This window comes from Artemia sp. Qi Xiang Cuo, chromosome 14 (assembly GCF_049724085.1).
Source record: "Artemia sp. Qi Xiang Cuo chromosome 14, ASM4972408v1, whole genome shotgun sequence".
Lineage (NCBI taxonomy): Eukaryota > Metazoa > Arthropoda > Branchiopoda > Anostraca > Artemiidae > Artemia > Artemia sp. Qi Xiang Cuo.
Genome location: NC_142807.1, coordinates 5,917,912 through 5,940,836, shown reverse-complemented (window position 1 = coordinate 5,940,836; position 22,925 = coordinate 5,917,912). Strand labels below are relative to the sequence as shown.

General features: G+C 34.6%; 2 protein-coding genes across 2 annotated transcripts in view; one reads left to right on the top strand and one right to left on the bottom strand.

The window, feature by feature from the left end:
* The first annotated feature begins 365 nt into the window (after positions 1-365).
* Positions 366-22,925, top strand: part of Tbh (Tyramine beta hydroxylase) — a 212,542-nt gene continuing 189,982 nt past the window's right edge. Inside the window, exons 1-2 of the mRNA XM_089100600.1 lie at positions 366-698; positions 21,894-22,040. Of these exons, the coding sequence (XP_088956726.1) occupies positions 366-698; positions 21,894-22,040 (480 nt within the window). The remainder of the gene's footprint in view (positions 699-21,893; positions 22,041-22,925) is intronic.
* Positions 959-7,643, bottom strand: LOC148944070 (uncharacterized). Its single transcript, XM_089100551.1, has 2 exons — positions 6,497-7,643; positions 959-1,026 (listed from the first exon to the last, which is right to left on the bottom strand). Exons 1-2 carry the CDS (start codon positions 7,641-7,643, stop codon positions 959-961), a joined length of 1,215 nt encoding a protein of 404 aa, XP_088956677.1.

The window sequence follows — 22,925 nt, the reverse complement described above, 5'->3', positions numbered from 1 at the left end:
ATTGTACAACCAGTGATGAAAGTGATATAGTGCGGGACAGTTTAAAGGAATCCCAAAATAAGATAATGTATTTTCAAGGCATTTAATGAATTTCCCAAGTAATATAATCTAGCTGTCACTCGATTCTAGAATTCCAATCTCAATATTCCTTAGAATCCAAGAGGGATTTATCAAAAGCTCTAATTGTTCCAAGACTTCATAAGAATTCCTGAGATAATTCAGCGTCAAGCTCTCAATAACAGCAGTCATTTACAAGTCCTTATGATTATTCGGTGCAAAGCGTAAGTAGCTTATAAAAAATTCCCCTTACACGACTGCCTAATATAAGTTGGTTCCGAGGCTCTGGAGAGAAGTCAGTTTCTAAAATGAACTTGATCTGGTTAATAGGGTCTCTTTTCCTAGCTTCAGTGTCTTGCTTGAATTCTCATAGACATTTATGGAATAAAATCGCAGAAAGTTTGAACACAAAAAATCTTCGGGAACCAGACAATAAATTATATTCCCTGCCTTTGGATGATAATGGCAAGTTTCAACTGAAATGGACACCTCTTTTCAATGAAGAAAAGGTTGTTTTTCTGTTAAAAGCACAACTTCCAAAAAAGAACTGGATAGGAATTGGCTTTTCCGATTATGGAAATCTGACTGGATCTGATCTATGCTTTTACTGGGAAGATTGGAGAGGAAAAGGTCATATGCAGGTAATAAAAGCTTGGTTACTCTTTCAATAAAGGAGCTTCCAAAAGACAATAGGAAGTAGAATGATGGAGATACCGTTCGTTGTGGTTCTTTGGAATGACCTTTCATTTATCCAACTCCGCAAATTCCCTTTTCAACTCACAATGTCCCTATTTAAATTCTAGGAAATCTGACTTATAAGCTATAATATATATATCGTTACCATTCTGAGTCTCGTCGGGGAAATGTATTTCTTCAGTGTATTAGAAAATCAAGAGCGGTCCTAATTTAAGGAGCCTAGTCTTGCTGTAACCGAAGGAGTAAATTTTGAGCGCAGTGGGTGTACTGCCACTAAAGAAGAAATAGAAGATAAACAAACGAAAAATAGTTTAATTATAAAGCATCAAGATGCACAGAAAGAGAGAATGAATTCAAACCAAAAAAAATCAAAAAAAGGAAAAATAACTAAAATCAAAGAGAATAGAAATTTAGCAATCAAACCAGCTTGGAGTAGCAGTAGCTACTCCAAGTAAAAGCTAAGAAAGTAGAACACGAGCCACATCGAAGCAACTAACATTAAGACAAGAATGCAAATGTGGAAAAACTTAAATAATCTGTTGAGAAAGAACCCTCCCACTGGCACCAAATGCGTCTTTTTTCTTAAATTTTTTACTTGATTTAATTATTTGGTGATCTTGAAGGACCGAGACTTTAACTTCTTGAATGGATTGATTTTGAAGATTTTTTAATATAATAAAGAGAGTAAATATTGATTTAGACTGACAGCATGCCTGTCAAATCTACAATTTTTATCTTCTATTACTTCCCTAGCCCATGCTTGTGCAAAACCTTTATCCGTATAAACAGTTGTCTCTTCCTATTTCTATGATAAAGGTTTTACGCAATGGGTTACGAAAATCACAAAATAAAAAAAAAAGTCATCAAATTAAAAATAAAACAGTATTTTTTTTGGATCTATATATATATATATATATATATATATATATATATATATATATATATATATATATATATATATATATATATATATATATATATATACATATATATATATATATATACACACACACACACATATATATATATATATATATAATATATATATATATATATATATATATATATATATATATATATATATATATATATATATATATATATATATATATATATATATATATATACGCCAAGTTTGTATATTTCGTGTTTCTCATTGTCAATAGAAATTTCTTTTCTAATTAGTCTTTTATTTTTTCGTCTATATAGGACTCTTACTAAACATTCCAACAATGCCAAAATAAATTATTGCTGTTGTTATTCAAAAATAAATCTAAAATGCGTGGGAAATTATAGATAGCTTTTGTTTCCTATTTTAAATGATTCCTATTTTAAATGATAAAGTTGTTAAGCATCGGGTTAGGACAGCCGCAAAAACAAAGCTAAAAATGCATATTTGCTTATTTCAAAGTTGAAACAGATGCTTGTATTTGATCTATGCCTTTTTCTAAAAACTAAAAAAATAAATAAAAAAGGAACCTATTGTTAAAATTGATACCCAAAAAGGAATCATTATGCATTTTAATAGGAGTAGCTAAAATTTTACTTCCTCTGTTTTTACTTATAGCTTTTGTGTTATTGTGCGAATTGGTTTGAAATTATCTTTTCATTCTCTTGCATTTTAGTTATTCTACATCTTTTCCCCTTTTTGATCGTTCTGGCTTAAATTATTTATGTTTTTCAATGCTGAGGAGGAATAAGAGGCAACGCTATAGCGTCGCCTATAGTAAAGGCCATACGGCTCCAATGTTTTATTATTATTCATTAAAAAAAAAACTTTCCAAAACATAGGTTTTTCAAAGAAAAGTAAAGGCCATTTTAAACTGAAGCTCAGCAGATACAAATACCTGTTAAAATTCAAACTCAAAACGACCAGAAATTATTATTAAAGAATAAATGAAACCCAAAACGAAAAGAAATTAAATAAACAATCATAGGAAAAAACATTACAACAAGTAATAATATAAATGGATAAATAGATCTTAAAGCGAGTAATGCTTAGGTTGAATATGAAAATCAAGCTTAAAACGAAAAAAAAATGTTTTGCTTTTGAAACATAAATGAAACTTAAAACGAACAGAAATTAAATAAGCAATCAATACAAACAAACATACCGTAGATAATAATGTAAATGAATAAATAAATCTTAAAACGAGTGAAACTTAAATTGAATAGATAGATAGATAGATCGTGTATTTCAAAAAGCCCAAGAGCCATATACACACAAAAAATATGAAAATAGAAAAATTACAACAGAGCAAATTACAAACACACATTAACATGAATACATAGCGAAAAATGCCTTCTGGTAAAATACCAAAAAAAAAAATAACTTTAATTCCATATAATTAATAATAATTAATTGTAAAAACATTTCCTTCTTTTTAATCCCTTCTCTATGTACGCACCAATACGAAATATTGTGGTTGGATTACTACTTTGTAAGATATTTGGAAGCAGCAAAACAATCCCATGTAAGTAATTTTCCCTTAAATCAGAGAGCACCGGGCACTTTCGGAGAAAATGGTTCAAATCTTCGTCCTCATCCCTACAAAGAGGACACACATGCCGACCATCAGGATGTACTATCCCTCTGTCGAACACCATTTGTCTACTCTGGATTGGAAGACAATTCGCCCTAAGCTGAATCCATCGACATAAAATCATAGCCGGTAAATTGAATTTAAAATAAATTTCCTCTCCAAAACTAGGTTTAACCTGATTATAATGATTCAATGTAGCAGAATTTAAAACCAGCCCTTGCCAATACTGAATTTCCTGACCCTCTAAGATAAATCGTACCTGGCTTACTAAATTTGTTGGTAGATCAGGGGAACCAAGACCGTCATTCCATAAGTAAGCCATTCCCACACTTTCTAGTAATGACCTAATTTGGGATGGCCACGACCTTTTCGAATCATAGCTCAACATCTGATAATAAGCAGCACTTACTAGTCTGTCTTCATTGCACCTAATGATCTTCAACCAAAATCTAAGCATCAAAATAGACCTACGTAGTTTTAACGAAAACAGGCCCATATCACCTTTCAGAACCTGTGAATGAGTTGTCTGATGTAATCCAAATAGTCTTTTATAATACTGGAGCTGGAGGGACTCCAACTTGTGTGCCGCTTCTCCGCCCCAAATCTTTGCTCCATACTCTAATACTGGTAAAATTTTCGTATTAAATATTCTTTTGTGCATTTTTAGGTTTTTAATTCCCATTATCGTCGGATTTCTAAAAATTGCAGACATGGCCACTTTACCTCTATTACTTAATTCATCAACATGACTCTTTAAACTTCCATTTTCCGATAAAACAAATCCTAAATATTTTATTCTTTTACTTACTTTAAGTTCCTCATTACTAAATTTAAATTTATATTTATCTTCGCCACTTGTTTTCCTTTTTTTTAAAATAATAACTTCACTCTTTTCAACATTCAGCCTTAGTTTTTTCATCTGCAAATAATCATCTATAAGACTCAAAAGCGTTTGCAGATCTTGCGGTGTGCTAGCCACCAAGGCAATATCATCTGCAAATAATAGTAGTGATAGTTTATGGGTCCCTAGACTAACATTCGAAGCCCATCTATTCTCTAGATAATCAACAACATCATTTATAAAAATGTTAAACAATTTAGGAGAAAGAGTGCTGCCTTGTTTTACACCCAGCTTAATATTAAAAAACCTATAAAACCTGCTACCAACTAACACGATTCCACTCACAAAAATATACATACTCACTATCAACCTCACAAACAAATGAGGGAGGCCAATTCTAAACAGGGCATCCTTTAATACCTCTCTGTCGACACTGTCAAACGCCTTGTGGAGGTCCAGAAATCCCACATAAAGACAAGTTTTTCCCTTTCCGTATTTATCAATTAATGCCCTTAAAAGAAATATTGTATCTACCGTCCTGTACCCTGTTCGGAAACCTCCTTGTTGTTCATGTATTATATTATTTTTATATAACCATTTAGAAAGCCTTGTATCTAGTATTTTCTCCACTATCTTACTTAAAGCAGGGACTAGCGCTATTAAACGATAATTTATGTGCAACTTAGGGTTATCTCTCTTAAAAAGCGGCATAAGCAATGATCTCTTCCACTCATTTGGCCATTATCCTGAAGTTAACACCTTATTACAAAGAAAAACAATTATCGACATAAAAATTTAAAGAAAATTCTTAAATAACTTTATTGGTACACCATCGACACCCGCAGCCGAACCTCCTTTTAAATTCTTGAATACAAACTTGACCTCATCATTACTCACTTCCCCTACTAAATCATAATCATGCTCCTTGATGGGATAAACAACCATCTCTGTGGTATGTGTTACCTCTTGTAATTCTCTGCAATCACCTTCCATGCTTTCTAGGTAATCAGGCCATGAGTTGGCGTCTGGAGCCACCTGTGTCTTTCCTTTTTCATTTCCAATATCATTCCTTATATAACCCCAAAATTTCTTAAAATCTTTATTTCTAAAATAATTTGCAATATCCAGTTTCTTCTTAATCTGAAACTCCTTTTTTTCCTTTTAATTAACCTTTTGTAACATCTTCTTTTATCTTTATATTTGTCTAATCTTAAACTTTGCTCTTCAGGTTTATCACATTCTTTTAAAAGATTCAATAAGTATCTGACATTTTCTTTCATTAACTTAAAGTCAAAGTCAAAATATCGCTCGTTTTTATTTTCCTTTTTATTCAGATTACACGATGCTGCACAACTGCAAATTATTTCATTTAACTCCATAATTATACCATGTATATCTTTTACATCTTATTCTAACGCTTTCAACTTATTTGTTATATCCAACTTCATAAGCTCCCTTTTAAATTTTTCAAAATCCTTATCATTTAAATCATATTTAATTCTTTTTCCTAAGCCCTCTAATCTAAGCTCCCCATTAGATAAATTTCTAACTCGAGGAACAACATCCTGAAGCTTCCCAGTGTTCAGCTCAAGCTTAATAGCTCTATGATCGGATCCAACTAAATCTAGTACATCAATACCAATCGATTCAGGCACAAATTTTGTATTAATCAGCGCATAATCTACAACACTTGGAGTTGGGCCCAAAAGGCAAGTGAACTCACCCAAACCCTTATCATTTCCAAACGTTCCATTCACAATGATCAGACCATGCTCCCCGCAAAGCGCCAGGAGCTTTCTTCCCCAATCATGTATTTTTATATTTTTATCTTTATTACTTCGCGGTAGTCTACAACAAATTGGGACCAAATCCCCTAAATATGAGATTAATAAATCTGGACCCTCAACCTCAACGCCCGTATAAGCATTGAAATCCCCCATCAAAACGCACTCAAAATCACTATAACTTTCATGTATTAGCGACAATTCATCATCTAAAATTTCCCAAGTATTTTCTCGATTATAAGAACTATTTTGTGGAGGGATATACACAACACGCAAAATTTATCTAGTCCAATATTTCAAACAAATACGCAGCCAAAGTAAATTTTCAGATCTACTATTAACTCTTTCATAACCATCAATAGCTGATGATTTAATCAACACCAAAATACCACCATAATGTCTATTATTTTTTGCTGGTTTACGCACAACCTGTTCAACCGAAAACCCTTGGAGATGTGATATAGGAGAATGATCGTTCCATGTTTCAATAAACGAAATCACATCAAACGAAAGTAATTCATCATATAAATAAGGTAACTTATCACGTAGTCCTTGTATGTTCCATGACACTAAACCCAGTAAATGGCTCTGTATTTCATATGCGTCTGTGCTTTCTGTCATTGCATTAATATCACTAGCCATTTCTTGGAGGTCCTCGTTCCTGGCCTCTGTCGAAGAAAAGGTAAAATGGTAATACTCACGACTGCGACTATTAATATCTGTTAGCACTTGCTGACTATTATCAACAAAATTACGGGAAAAACTACTGCGAGGTCTTCTTTTAAGTCCTTTTCTTGGAGAATGGTTTCCTCTGGGTGCCACGTTACGAGTGCCTGGTCGATGTAGGTCATTAGGGCTTATAACAGCCCTAGCAGGTCTTTTAGTTGCCGATACTGCCTGAGAATAGGCTGTTGACGGTATCACTGTCTCGGCATCGCTATTACTGGCATCACTATCTAGCCCCATCGGGATAACAGCAGGGTAATTTGGGAGTCTAGCACTAGGGGGTGGACCAATATTTTTAACTGGCGCCAAGTTGCATTTAACCTCAATCACAGTCTTTCCATCGTACCTGAATAGTCGGCCTTGGATAAACAGCTTGTCACCTCGTAGCATTGCATCACGGCCGTCGTTCTGTGCAAGATTCATAATTTCCTTTAAGTATTTACGGGCTTCTCTTTGTTTAGCTGTGTAATCTGGGGCCACCGATAGACCTCCCTTTCTCAATAAAGAACTATTTCTTGAGATATAGTCTCTGATTTCGACCGAGTTTAGCTTCACTACTACTGGCCCTGATTTCAATCTAAAAATATCACGTACATCACATCGACTCATTTCGAGAGAAGGCGTAGCACGGTTTAATAAATCCATTATTTCTTGCTTCACAGTATACTCACCGTTATGTTGCGGAGTATAATTATAAATAATCAAATTTGTTCTTTTCTGCTCTGTTTGGAGCTGGTTGGCTCGTTCAGATATGATTACTAGGTCTGATTTCACATTTTCCAGCTCTTTTTTAATTTCTTCATTTGTCTCAACATTTCTAGATAGCTGTGTACTAGTGTTATTCATCTGTACTTGTAAGGCAGCAATGCTATCCGAAAGTCCAGGAATTGCATTAACTTTCTCCGAAAGCGCTGGTAATAAATCCAATTTGAAATTTATTTCTCGCAAAAACTTGGCATTTTGCATTTTCTCGGCCTCTAATGTTCGGTTTGCCATTTTCATACTTTGGATATTGTCCATGTAAAAATGTAGTCCTTAATTGATCTAGTACTGTAACAAAGCAATAAGTTATTTTTCTTGTTTTTGAAAAAGATATTCACAATTTTGGCACAAAGCCACACACAGGTAAAAAATTGGTTACGCAAGCTGTCCAGATTTAATCCTTTATTTTATCCGATTGAATTGCTCTTAACTCTCTGAACTCTGAATCAATACTGAATCAATACTTACATTGAATATGAAAATAAAGCTTGAAACGAACAAAAATCACTAGAAACAAGAGTTTGGACATCGCCTCCTTCTCTCACTGTAAAAGTCTAAAACCTCTGCGTCATTGGCGCTTTACTGAAATTATATACGTCTGAACAGTCTTGGAAAGTATAAACAACATCGAATTGAATATTCGGTATATTATGATATTAGTTGTCGAAAGTACTCGTTCTATATTTTTTCCTATGATTTTTTAATTAATTTCTGTTCGTTTTGGGTTTCATTTATTCTTTAATAGTAATTTCTGGTCGTTTTGAGTTGAATTTTAACAGGTATTTATATCTACTGAGCTTAAGTTTAAAATAGCCTTTAGTTTTCTTTGAAAAACTTATTTTTCGGAAATTTTTTTTTTTATTCATTGCCATGAAACAGGCACAATACTTGTTTGTTTGTTCTTCTTCTGTTTCTTCCTAGTGGCCGTAGTCCTATGGTGTTTAAGATTTATTCCTTTAGGTACATCAAGACTATGCTCGTCAAATTAGGATTCCTCTTCATTTTCTACTTCATTGACGAAGTAAATGTCCCCTATGTGACTCAACGTGATAATGACATATTACGGATATAAGTCTGATTTTCTGGAGATTTATAGCGATACGGAGTTTGATAAATAAAGGGTCAATTTAAGAACCTTTACGAAAGGTTTCTTCATCGTTTCAAAAATTGTGACTTTTCCCCAAGTCTTTATAATTGCTTGATCAAATTAAGAACAGAGAGCACCAGTCGTGCTGAGGTCCTATCCGTCTCTCAAAATCATCTCGTTTACTCTTTCTGATTTTATATCATTATTTTTCATACAAATTCAAGAGTGTTTGCGTATGTCGAGCACAAGGGTTGTAAGGGTTGGCAAGGGTTGTAAGTTATGCCCTTGCGGCATATAAGGTATATATAGAATGGGTGATCGTATAAACTTAGGAGGGCGATCATTGAATAAGTAATCAAAAGTTCTAGTGCCCTTTTTAGGATTCAGAGGGATTGGAGGGTGGATACCCCCCACGCCTCATATTTTCCTGAAATCTGTCGGATAGAAATTTTAAGATAGCCATTTGTTGTCTATGAAACTTCAAAAGAGCTCAATCGATTGGAAATTAAAACGGTTAGTTTCCTATTTAATACTCGAAAGTAAATTGAGGGCATATAACCCCCCTCCCGTGCCCCCCATTATAGCGGAGATTTATAGCGATACGGAGCTTTATAAATAAAGGGTCATTTTAAGAACTTTAACGAAAGGTATGTCCATCGTTTTAAAAGTTGTGACTTTTCCCCAAGCCTTTATCATTGCTTGATCAAATTAAGAATAGAAAGCACCAGTCGAACTGAGGTCCTATCCGTCTCTTAAAATCATCTCGTTTAGTCTTTCTGATTTTATATCATTATTTTTCATACAAATTCAAGAGTGTTTGCGTTTGTAGAGTCTTGCATATTGTGTTTATATGTGTGCGTGTTTGTGCGTTGTGTAATTTCAATGCAGTTACCCGTTCTGAGTGACATTCGTAAAAAAAATGGGTATTTTTTTAAGTTTGGATGAAGTCGCTAGGTAAAAGATGAATTTGGCACTCGGTGCGCCTGTTAAGTATATTTCCTATCGTTTTGTTTCTACCGTCACAAATTTAATTTTGAGCTGTAAAACATAATATGGTGACACATGGTTTCCCATATTTTTAGTAGTAGAACTTAGGAAGTATTGGAACTTAAGTCAGATCTTGCGAATTAGCATGATTTTTTGTGCATATCGAGTATAAAGTTGTAACTTTAAGGGAATATTCAAGGAGGAGGCAGGTCAACATTGGTTTATGATTTGGGGGCGAAGGTAAAGTTATTTGAAAAGATATTGTTTGCGTCCAGGATACCAAAATTTCATATCTCTGATATCTCAGACAAAGAAATAAGCAACTGAAATAGAAAATTGAAAGTATTGACACCCTTGGTAAGTATTTGGATGGCAGCAAGCCAGGCAAGTACTTAAAGGTGGGGGGGGGAGATGATGGACTCAATTACGAGAAATATTTCTTAGGTATAATATATCAATGTTTTTTTATGGAACTTTGCATTTTGGAAGAGGGATTTTGAACATGGTGGAACTCCTGGCATGGTTTTTATTACCGTTTCTCAAAAACCTCAGTAGCGACAACGCCCTCCCCTTTTTTATACTTCTTCCCCACTCCTTCTTTCCGCCAAAACATCTAACCAAAACCTTCATATTGCCATTTTTAAAATAGTCAAGTAATTCAATTATGACTTTGGAAATGACATGACCCCTACAACCCCTGGAGTAAGGATCGTAATTATGCAAGTTACTAGTTGTTTACACATAGCGTTTATTTGGCTTGAGATACTGAGTTAAAACTTTCAGTGAACCTTGGTAAGGGAGTCAAATAGACCTCTAGTTTAGACGTAGGGGAGGGGAGGGGACAGACGTAAATCGAAAGATAACGTGTTTTTTTTAGGTTTTCGAAATAGCATATCCGCAATACCTTGAGAACAGCTAGGTATTTGAAGCTAAAACTTACAGGTACTCTTTTATAATCGAGTCCATTTGTTAACCCTTTCTAATAAATGACTTAGAAATGCATTTATTAAAAAAAGCAAAAGAATATAATCTACTAGAATAGATCTACTAATAGTTCATCTAAAATAGATGAGCTACATCTGTCTATATTCAAGGTTGTGGTACAAAGTGAGTCAGGATGGCTTCAGTCCTATAGAAGAAAAAAAAATCCATTTGAAACATCTGATACTTCAACTACTACTGTTACTATTAATAACTCACTGCAACACCAAGCCACCTGAGAGCGACACAGCTGCGCACGCTCCTGCTACATCCCAATCTATTTAAAGCTTCCCTCTTTACACCCTCCAAAGAAGTGGCATATCCTTTAAATCCTTTCTTAAGACCTCTTTCCGCCCTATTCGGGAACTATCAGCTTTTCATTTGGCCCTAGGATGACCAAGAAGAACAATCCTTGGCAGTCTATAATCCTTCATCTGCAAAATGTGTCGAAGCCATTTTAACCTTTCTCTCATTATAGCCTTAAAAAGTAGGAGGAAACCGCATTTTCCCCATGAAATACGGCTAGTTAAGCGGGTACCAAAAACGGTGGCCGGCTTTTACCGCCCACCCCCGGAAAATACCCCCCCCCCCCCGGCGTTTATCCCTCCCCCTCCCCGTGGAATCTACCAGTCGGAAAATACTTCCCCCTTGAAAATACCCCACGAGGAAAATAGCCCCCGCGGGAAATACCCCCTCCCGTGGAAAATACCCACGCGGAAAAAAACGGGAAAAATACCACCACCACCACCCCCCCCCCCCCAAAAAAAAATACCCCCGTAGAAAATAAGATTTTCCAAATGAAAAAATTGTTTTTATTTCATTTTTATTTTACGTATTTTTATTTACAAATTTTGGGAATTGTGTACTATGCGCCACTCACTCAAGTTTACGTTTTGTAAAACTCGAGAACAAATCGGTTTATTCGTTAGTTTCTTTCAGCTTAGCGTGAGACAAGAGACAGAATAGATAGGAAATATATAATTTGGGCTATATATTTTCACATAAGGGGGAGGGGGAAAGCATTTTGACAGTTCGAACTCAGAAAACAATTCTTCCTTCATAATATGCAGAATGATTGTACCTAACACATTTTGCTTGCAGACCAGCTATACTTTACCTCCCCCCCCCAATGTGTAAATAAACAGCCCAAATTCATTTCTAAAGTAATGAAGAAACTAACGGAGAAACCAGTTTGTCCTTGAGTTTTACACATCGTAAACTTGAGTAAGTGGCGTATAATACACAACTACTGGAATTTTTCATGGAGAAAAAGCCGGATTTCCCGGTATTATTTAAAAACGATCATAAATTAATTTTTTTTTTTAAACAAGACTTTTCAACTGAAAGTAAGGAGCAACATCAAAACTCATAACAAACAAAAATTATTATGTATATGAAAGAAGTTGCCAATTCAACAAGACCTTGCTCTTTACGCTAGAGTTTTGACTTTTTTGTCCTAATTCTTTAAGAATGATTCCCGAAACACAATGGCCTCTTAATTAGAATAATAAGTTTTGTTTTAAAATTCTATTAAAAAAAAACTTTAGCCAAAAGATTGAGGTCTTGAGGAGGAGGCCACCCCTTTCATATACCTAATAATTTCTGTTTGTTTTAAGGTTCGATGTTGCTCCTTTCTTTATGTTGAAAAAACTTTTTTTTTTTTTTTATTAATTTCTGAATATTTTTATATAATACCGGGAAATACTGCTTTCTGTCAATGAAAAATTCTGGCACTTGTGTATTATACGCCACCCACTGAAGTTTCCGATGTGTAAAACTCGAGAACAAATTGCTTTTTTCGTTAGTTTCTTAGTTACTTTAGAAACAAATTTGGGCTATGTATTTGAACATTGGGGGGGGGGTAAATTATAGCGGGTCTGCATAAAAAATGTGTTAGGTACAATTATTCTACATATTATGAAGTAAGAATTGTTTTCTGACTTTATACTGTCCAAATAACTTGCCCCCCCCCCCCCGCTAATATACAAATATATAGCCCAAATTATATATTTCCCATCTATTTTGTCATTTGTCTTTATATATATATATATATATATATATATATATATATATATATATATATATTATATATATATATATATATATATATATATATATATATATATATATATATATATATATATATATATATATATATATATATATATATATATATATATATATACATATACAGTTATATATATATATATATATATATATATATATATATCGTGGCACCCAGAGGAAACCGTTCTTCAAGAAAAGGACTTAACAGAAGACCTCGCAGTGGTTTTTCCCGTAATTTTGTTGATAATAGTCAGCGAGTGCTAACAGATATTAATAGTCGCAGTCGTGAGTATTACCATTTTGCCTTTTCTTCGACAGAGCCCAGGAACTAGAAACTCCAAAAAGTGGCTAGTGATATAAATGCACTGACAGAAAGCATAGACGCATAGGAAATAAAGAGCCATATACTGAGTTTAGTGTCATGGAACATACAAGGACTACGTGATACGTTGCCTTATTTATATGGTGAATTACTTTCTTTTAATGTGATTCCATTTATTGAAACCTGGAATAATCATCCTCCTATATCCCATCTCCAACGGTATTCAGTTGAACAGGTTGTGCGTAAACCAGCAAAAAATAATAGATATTACGGTGGTATTTTGGTTTTGATTAAATCATCAGCTATTGATGGTTATGAAAGAGTTAATAGTAGATCTGAAAATTTACTTTGGCTGCGTATTTGTTTTAAATGTGGGAAGAGATTAATTTTGGGCGTTGTGTATATCCCTCCACAAAATAGTTCTTATAATCGAGAAAATACTTGGGAAATTTTAGATGATGAATTGTCGCTAATACAAGAAAGTTATAGTGATTTTGAGTGCGTTTTGATGGGGGATTTCAATGCTTATATCGGCGTTGAGGTTGAGGTTCCAGATTTATTAATCCCAGATTTAGGAGATTTGGTCCCAATTTGTTGAAGATTAGCGCAAAGTAATAAGGATGAAAAAAGAAAAATAAGTGTTTGGGGAAGAAAGCTCCTGGCGCTTTGCGGGGAACATGGTCTGATCATTGCGAATGGAAGATTTGGAAATGATAAGGGTCTGGGTGAGTTCACTTGCCTTTCGGGCGCAACTCCAAGTGTTGTAGATTATGTGCTGATTAATACGAAATTTGTACCTGAATTGATTGATATTGATGAACTAGATTTAGCTGGATCTGATCATAAAGCTATTAAGCTTGAGCTGAAGACTGGGAAGCTTCAGGATGTTGTTCCTCAAGTTAGAAATTTATCTAATGGGGAGCTTAGATTAGAGGGCTTAGGAAAAAGAATTAGATATGATTTAAATGATAATGATTTTGAAAAATTTAAAATGGGGCTTATGAAGTTGCATATAACAAATAAGTTGAAAGCGTTAGAAGAAGATGGAAAAAATATACATGGTATAATTATGGAATTAAATGAAATAATTTGCAGTTGTGCAGCATCGTGTAATCTGAATAAGAACGAAAATAAAAACGAGCGATATTTTGATTTGGACTGTAAGTTAATGAAAGAAAAGGTCAGATATTTATTGAGTCATTTAAAAGAATGTGATAAACCGGAAGAGCAAAGTTTAAGATTAGCCGAACATAAAGATAAAAGAAGAGATTATAAAAGGTTAATTAAAAGGAAAAAAAAGAGTTTGAGATTAAGAAGAAACTGGATATTGCAAATTATCTTAGAAATAAAGATTTTAGTAAGTTTTGGGGTTATATAAGGTATGATACTGGAAATGAAAAAGGAAAGACACAGGTGGCTCCAGACGCCAATTCATGGCCTGATTATATAGAAAGCTTGGAAGATAATTGCGCAGAAATGCAAGAGGTAAAACATACCACAGAGATGGTTGTTTATCCCATGAAGGACCATGATTATGATTTAGTAGGGGAAGTGAGTAGTGATGAGGTTTAGTTCGTATACAAGAATTTAAAAGGAGGATTGGCTGCGGGTGTTGATGGTGTACCAATAACGTTATTTAAGAATTGTCTTTCAATTTTTATGTCGATAATCGTTTTTCTTTGTAATAAGGTGTTAACTTCAGGACAATGGCCAGATGAGTGGAAGAGATCATTGCTTATGCCGCTTTTTAAGAGAGGTAACCCTAAGTTGCACATAAATTATCGTTTAATAGCGCTAGTCCCTGCTTTAAGTAAGATAATGGAGAAAATACTAGATACAAGGCTTTCTAAATGGTTGAATAAAAATAATATAATACATGAAGAACAAGGAGGTTTTAGGACAGGGTACGGGACGGTAGATATAATATTTATTTTAAAGGCATTAATTGATAAATACGGAAAGGGAAAAACTTGTCTTTATGTGGGATTTCAGGACCTCCACAAGGCGTTCGACAGTGTCGACAGAGAGCTATTAAAGGATGCCCTGTTTAGAATTGGCCTCCCTCATTTGTTTGTTAGGTTGATAGTGAGTATGTATATTTGTGTGAGTGGAATCGTGTTAGTTGGTAACAGGTTTTCTAGGTTTTTTAATATTAAGCTGGGTGTAAAACAAGGCAGCACTCTTTCTCCTAAATTGTTTAATATTTTTATACATGGTGTTGTTGATTATCTAGAGAATAGATGGCCTCCGAAAGTTAGTCTAGGGACCCATAAACTATCACTAATATTATTTGCAGATGATATTGCCTTGGTGGCTAGCACAACGCAACATCTGCAGACGCTTTTGAGTCTTATATAAGAATATTTGCAGATGAAAAAACTAAGGCTGAATGTTGAAAAGAGTGAAGTTGTTATTTTAAAAAAAAGGAAAACAAGTAGCGAAGATAATTATAAATTTAAATTTAATAATACGGATCTGAAAGTAAGTAAAAGAATAAAATATTTAGGATTTGTTTTATAAGAAAATAGACGTTTAAAGAGTCATGTTGATGAACTAATTAATAGATGTAAAGTGGCCATGTCTGCAATTTTTAGAAATCCGACGATAATGGGAATTAAAAACCAAAAATGGATAAAAGAATATTTAATACAAAAATTTTACCAGTATTAGAATATGGAGCGGAGATTTGGGGCGGAGAAGCGGCACAGAAGTTGGAGTCCCTCCAGCTCCAGTATTATGAAAGATTGTTTGGATTACATCAGACAACTCATTCAAAGGTTCTGAAAGGTGATATGGGCCTGTTTTCGTTAAAACTACGTAGGTCTATTTTGATGCTTAGATTTTGGTTGAAGATCATTAGGTGTAATGAAGATAGACTAGTAAGTGCTGCTTATTATCAGATGTTGAGCTATGGTTCGAAAACGTCGTGGCCATCCCAAATTAGGTCATTACTAGTAAGAGTGGGAATGGCTTACTTATGGAAAGACGGTCTTGGTTCCCCTGATCTACCAACAAATTTAGTAAGCCAGGTAAGATTTATCTTAGAGGGTCAAGAAATTCAGTATTGGCAAGGGCTGGTTTTAAATTCTGCGACATTGAATCATTAAAATCAGGTTAAACCTAGTTTTGGAGAGGAAATTTATTTTAAATTCAATTTACCGGCTATGATTTTATGTCGATGGATTCAGCATAGGGCGAATTGCCTTCCAATCCAGAGCAGACAAATGGTGTTCGACAGGGGCTATCCCCCTGATGGTCGGTATGTGTGTCCTCTTTGTAGGGATGAGGACGAAGATTTGGACCATTTTCTCCGAAAGTGCCCGGTGCTCTCTGATTTAAGGGAAAATTACTTACATGGGATTGTTTTGCTGCTTTCAAAAATCTTACAAAGTAGTAATCCAACCACAATATTTCGTATTGGCGCGTACATAGAGAAGGGATTAGAAAAAAGGAAATGTTTTTACAATTAATTATTATTAATTATATGGAATTAAAGTTATTTTTTTGGTAATTTACCAGAAGATATTTCTCGCTATGTATCATGTTAATGTGTGTTTCGTAATTTGCTCTGTTGTAATTTTTCTATTTTTTATAATTTTTGTGTGTATATGGCTCTTGGGCTTTTGAAATACACGATCTATCTATATATATATATATATATATTATATATATATATATATATATATATATATATATATATATATATATATATATATATATATATATATATATATATATATATATATATATATATATATATATATATATATATATATATATATATAATAATTTATTTATTACCCACTATAAAAAAGAAGCGGAGTACATAAAAAAAACAAAAAACAAACAAACAAAAAGCAAACTCGCACATTTAACAATTATTTAATAAGACGACGTAAATTATGATGTGCAGTAAGACCTGCAGACAACGACAGCTTTCCCGCAAGCACAGTCACTTTTTCCCGTAAATCAGGGAGGCCGAATCGCGATGTTAGATGCTGGTTCCGGAACCACGGAGAGAGGCACAGAAGGTACCGAGAAAATTTAAAATAATAAATCCTGACAGATTTGAGATCTTTAGGATTTAGAATTGGAAGAAACCCAGTTAAAAAAAAAGAATAGAATGATCGCAAAATGAAGAATAAAATTTCCCCAGGGCTATTCTATTGTCCCTCCCTCTTTTTGCAAAAATTTTTGAATATACAATCTGAATTTTTTTTTTTTTTTTTTTTTTTGCATTATAAACTGTCAGAGCCGGAAGTGTTTTGAGATTATTAGTAATGTGAAGACCAAGCCACGGAAAAGAAGAGACACAGGGAATAGAGAAAAAACACAATTAAGAGGGCGACTCGCACTCAAATTAAATGAAACATATTCGCACTTATCAACTTTCAACATAAACCCAATCCGTCTGAACTGGTCTGAGATCCAGCTGACAGAATGTGAGAGTGCAGCCCTAGAACGACTGACAAGGAGAACATCGTCCGCATAAGCGAGATACGAGAAATTAATTCCATCAGAAATGAAAGTCTAAGGCAAGGATAAAAGAATAGGAACAATACATGACTAAAAAATAGTTGGAAAAAACACACCAACTTGACAGACCCCACGCCAAAGAAACACCTTTGAATCAGAAACTACTCCATCACATTTTACCCGAATAAAAGAATTCGAATACCAGTACCGTAACAAAACAACAATAGAAAGGTTAATATTGTTGGAAAAAAGGGAATAAATTGCATGTGAGTGGACTATACTATCGAAAGCTTTCGAAAGATCAAGAGCACATATATGAAGAGGAGATTTATCATTAACAGATTGCAACAGGAGGGAAGCTAGAACACGATGGGTGTGCTGACATCCCAGTCTTTTTTGAAAGCCAAATTTGTTTTCACCAAAATTAACATTTTTTGAAATGAAAGGGAGAAGAATATATTCAAAAACTTCGCTAAGAGTGCACGAAACAGTAATTGGTCGATAAGAACTACACTCTGACGAAGTTTTTCCACGCTTCAAAACCAAGGTGACTATGCCACAGAGAAAACTGTCGGGAACCATAGAAGTAGATAAACACATCTGAAGCAGTAGCTGAAGATGATCTGTCAAAGTTGGGCAAAATACTTTTAGATGATAAGACGAAATTCCGTCTTGATCAACAGAGCTAGATTGCATGTTCTTAATAGCTTGACTAATATCAACAGTAGAAACTGGTAATACATTACTCTGAGAAATATGATTAGGCAAACACGACTCAAGAAGGTTACTAAAAAACTTTTCAACTTCCCGGTTCACCTTGCCTAAAATATCATTATAATAGTACACCCAAGTGTGAAATGCTATAGGACTTTCAGAAAAATCACTACTAAGCAAATCCGAATTCATAACATGAGACCACTCCTTTCTCGACGCAGGAAAATCAAAACCAGATACCCTAGACTGCCGTAAACGTTTTTTATAAGTATGCTTGGTACTATACTTCAGATCGAAGACAATTCCTCGATTTGGCCGACCGCAAGACACCCATATTCGTAGCCAAAGCTTAGCTTTATTCTTTACAACTTTTAATTGCGGGCCCAAGACCCATTCTGGTTTTCTAGTTTTAGCGTTAATCTTTTCTAGGGGAACAGCAGTGACCTCTGTTTGTTTTAAGTACCAAATTATTTAATCATAATAATCATTTAGAGACTGCTTATCATTTGAGAAACGGTCAGTAACTTGAAACAAATGGTAAGGAACATTTAAAGAACCCAATAACACGGACAACGTAGTAACATAAAGTGCAAAATTAGCTCTATTCCAGTTATTCCTGTAAAACCACTTGGAACTTTGTGTAAATGGCCTAGTAGAACGGGAAGCGACTGCTGAAGCAGAGAACGAAATCGGGAGGTGGTCAATATCACGATAGTCTTCATGAACGAGAACAGTCGATACATTAATATTTGGTGAGGAAACTAAATGGTCAATGTTAGACAAACTTCCAGATTGGTGAATATATGAATAATCAACACTTTTCTCAACTATTTTATAAGCAGAAAAAGCATCAAGGACTATATCAGATCGAACTGACTGACTTGTAATATCTGTGTTGAAGTCACCAACCACTATGAAATCATAACCAGTCGATACAACAGACGCAAGAATAGCCTTAAAATGTGCCGAGGCTTTCATATACGCGTTTAAAGCGGAAATAGTTTTTTTGTTACACGGGAGATACACATTTATCAGCACAGTATTACTGAACCAAACCACAAGAATGAATTTATCACTGTGAAAACACACTGGAGAGAGAAAACTCAGGTTATTCTTAACAATGCATGCGAGGCCTCCAGAAGGTTTACCAAAATTGACCTCAGCAATAGTTGTAAAAACGTAATGATTGCGACGTCTTTTTAACACGTTTATACTAGTAGAAGTCAGGAGGTGTTTTTGAAGGCATACTATGTCAAATTGGTCACACAATTCATCAATGAAATGCTCCTTTAAACGAGTACCATTTATATTAAGCGAAATAATCGAAACAGGCACAATCATTTCTTCTCGGCAATGATATCTCTCAGCACTTTGCATCTAAGACTAAAGGAGAGATGATTTTCCCCACAATTGGCACATCTTGCATCAAGCTGGCAGGGAGAATCCTTGGTGGAGATATGAGGGCCCGCACAGCGCGCACACTTCGCAACCAAACTTGCACAATCAGCTACTTTATGGTCTAGCGAATGGCATTTTAGACAGCACCGAGGTGCCGACAGATATTCTTTCAAAAATAAATATTCATATCCAAGGTTAACACCGTTTTGCATAGCCTTGGCTTTTGACATGGAGTCACAAAACTCAAGCTTAACCGTGCCAGTGTCACTGAGCCATATAGCTTCCACCACACCTGGATATCCTTGAAGGAATGAGAGGTCTAATTCCTTCGATATTCCTCTGACTATCCCGAAAAACCGTTTAGTGACCACCTTGGATGGAAATTCTGCTAAAATTACTGAAATAAAGTCTTTGAATTCTTCAGCAGCAGATTTTTTAACATTGATTAGCCATTTGTCACCTCGCAAACTCAGCTTGGTAACTGCATCATGACAGCTCACTTTATCAAGTACTTCTTTGCGTTTTATCGGGTCATTTAGTGTTTGTGGCACTTTAGAGACAACAACAGTGGTGTGCGAATCAGTTGGCGGCGTTGCACGGGCAGGCAGTGGTGAAGAGTGATTATCATACGAATCGAACTTACTTGAAACAGTCTTTAGGAAGTGTTCCATTCTATTCAATTTCGCGTTCAAACTCGAATAAACCAAGGCAGGAATGATAGGTACATTATTTGGAGAACTAATTACAACATCGGCATGTCTATGTCTTCCTTGTCAGCTTTCTCGAATATACCTAACATATCCTTCAGATGGCTTTCCAAAGCCTTTGACCACTGTCTTCTTAGAAGCTCAGTCCCAGGTATGGCCGCATCGTAGAAGAATTTTTTAGCTTCGATTTCACTCGGCAGGTCCAGAAAAAACTTCTTTCCAAATTGCAGTATTTTGTTTTCATTCACTCTATTATCATTGTTAAACTGCAAAAAATTTAAAACTGGCGAAAAAATAAGTCCATTATTTATTATTCTCTGTACGTATCATAAGAACCAGATACCAATAAGGAAAGGAAGCGTAGGTTTCCTGCTACCAGGTCCCCGCAGTTTAAGGGAGTAACACTCCCGGCAGGTACAACGGCCCTTGCGACAAGAAACTCCTTCTTCTGATCGCTTATTAGCAAAATTGAATTATAATCAGATTATCAAACCAAATTAAAAAGATAGTAAAATAATAGATGACCTTATATGAGTGAGTAAATATATCCAAATGGTAAAATAGTCCGTAAATATCAATTTATTATTTCACTTATTTCGAAAATGACGGTTACGAGGCTTACTTTGAAGTCAAACTGGGTGACCAAGATAAGTCCTGGGCACCGTACATGGTCTGCAAGACGTGTGTGGAATACCTGCAGCAGCTGACAAAGGACGTGAAAACTTCACTGAAGGTTGAAATTCCAATGGTTTGGAGGGAGCCGTTAGACTATGCATCGGATTGTTGCTTTTGTGCCATCAATACTACTGGCATCTACCAGAAGAATTGACAGAGCCTCCAGTACCTCGACATTTTGTCTGCCCACCGTCCAGTTGCTCATTGTAAAAAATTCCTATACCAGCGTTCACAGAGCTTTCCAACAGTGACAGTAAGGCCACCAGCGCAGATGAGGGAGGATATACAGAAGAGGAGTATAAAGCACAAGATAGTCTGCAGCCCTTTTCACAATGTAAGCTTAATGATTTGGTCCGGGATCTCAGCTTGTTGAAGACTTCCTCAGAGCTGTTGGCCTCCAGACTACAAGAGAAAATCTATTAGGTAAGGACGCACATCTTACTTTCATAAAAGACATTAGACTATATGGGGTACTTCTACAACGAGTTAACCTTGTGCACTGCCGAGATGTCACCAGTCTTCTTAGTAGACTCGTTATTGTAATTTCTGTTTGTTTTGGATTTTATTTATTTAACGATGCTGATTTGTGGTAGTTTCATGCTTGTTAGATTATTTGATTTTATTTCTGCTCATTTTTTGTTTAAAGGAGTTCTTTACTTTTCTTTGAAAAACTTTTTTTGTGGCAAAAGTTTTTTAATCAATTGCTAAAAGATAGATAGCATTTTCAAAGATGGATAGTTTACTTTTGAGTTAGTAAAAGTTCTCTATCATTAGGAATGTTTCATTATTAATATAAGATGCACTTAAGAATATAATTCAGCACGTCAGTGTCAAGAAGTTCGCTCTTTCAGCATTAGTACATCCGGTAAATTGGCACCCCTTCTATTTATAATAACACTTTAAAAACGCATTGGTAAAAATAGCAAAAAATATAAACTGTTCAGCTTACCTTAAGGAGTTAACTTTGTAAAATAACTGTATTCCTTATTCGTATAGTTTAGTCTCAGTTTCGACGATGAAATCTTTGTTTTACTATTTTATTTTCTATTTGTTTCATAATCTTTTTACAGGATACTCGAGTCTTTGAGAATAGTACTTTGGCAGTGGATGACCAACAAGATTGTGAGGGATTTCAGTACTCAAGGCACAACAACTCCTTACTTTTGACATTTACTAGAAAATGGATAACCTGTGATCCCAAAGATTACAAGATTGAGGTAAATTCAACAAATAGAATACAATATGGTGAATATTAACAAAAATTATATATAGAATACAGATTAGGATTTAATTTTGATATTCAGTATAGAGTATAAACATAAAATGTAGACTTGGGGAATATTCAATTTTGTAGACTTAAGGTGTTATGGCTTGGTTTTGTGACAATGATTTACACTTATTAATGCTGATTTTGCTCTATTTCGGACTTGATTTTCGGACTATTCGGTTCAATGTACTGTTTTGTCCTAGAAGATTAGATGGATGAGTAAGATCTAAACCTTGTTCAAGTACTCATTTATCTCAGTTACCAAATTAGGAAGACATTTTTTTTTACCAAGTAATTACCTGTAATACACTATAGTACGGTATATAGAATACAGACATAATATTTCCCAACTGCAAAACTTCCTTAAATTATTTAGAATATCAAATAGGAATGTCAAAAGGGAGGAAAATCGAATCGAAAGTTATTGTAATGACAAAATTCACGATCTCGACTCCTTTTTGGTTGATTTTATCGTCGGTTGAGTTTTGTATGGATTTTAGTTAGTTTTAATAGGTTTTGTATTATTTTTAGACCATTTTAAACATTTTAATTTCTTTCCAGCATTTCTATTCGTCATCAAATATTGCATCAAGATTTATATCCAGTATACTTATCGATAACACACGGAAAAGCATATTTGTACACGAGACCCCCCCTCCCCTAGAGATTGGTATAAAAATATCTTCAGAGAGAATAAGTTTATAAGCTCATAAGTTAGTTCATAGGTTTATTAATCCACATTCACAAACAAATAAATAAATTAAAAACACTTTCGCGCTCGAGAAAACCTATGAAGGTTTGCGATCGCACGAAAGTCCACGTAACTACTTACCTA

Bases quoted from the DNA above. Each gene is read 5' to 3' on its own strand.
- LOC148944070 (XM_089100551.1), bottom strand. From the start codon at position 7,643: ATGGCAAACCGAACATTAGAGGCCGAGAAAATGCAAAATGCCAAGTTT. The intron at 1,027-6,496 runs GTTTAGTGTCAT...TTTCTTCTTTAG, and splicing joins AATACAGAGCCATTTACTGG to TGGCAGTACACCCACTGCGC.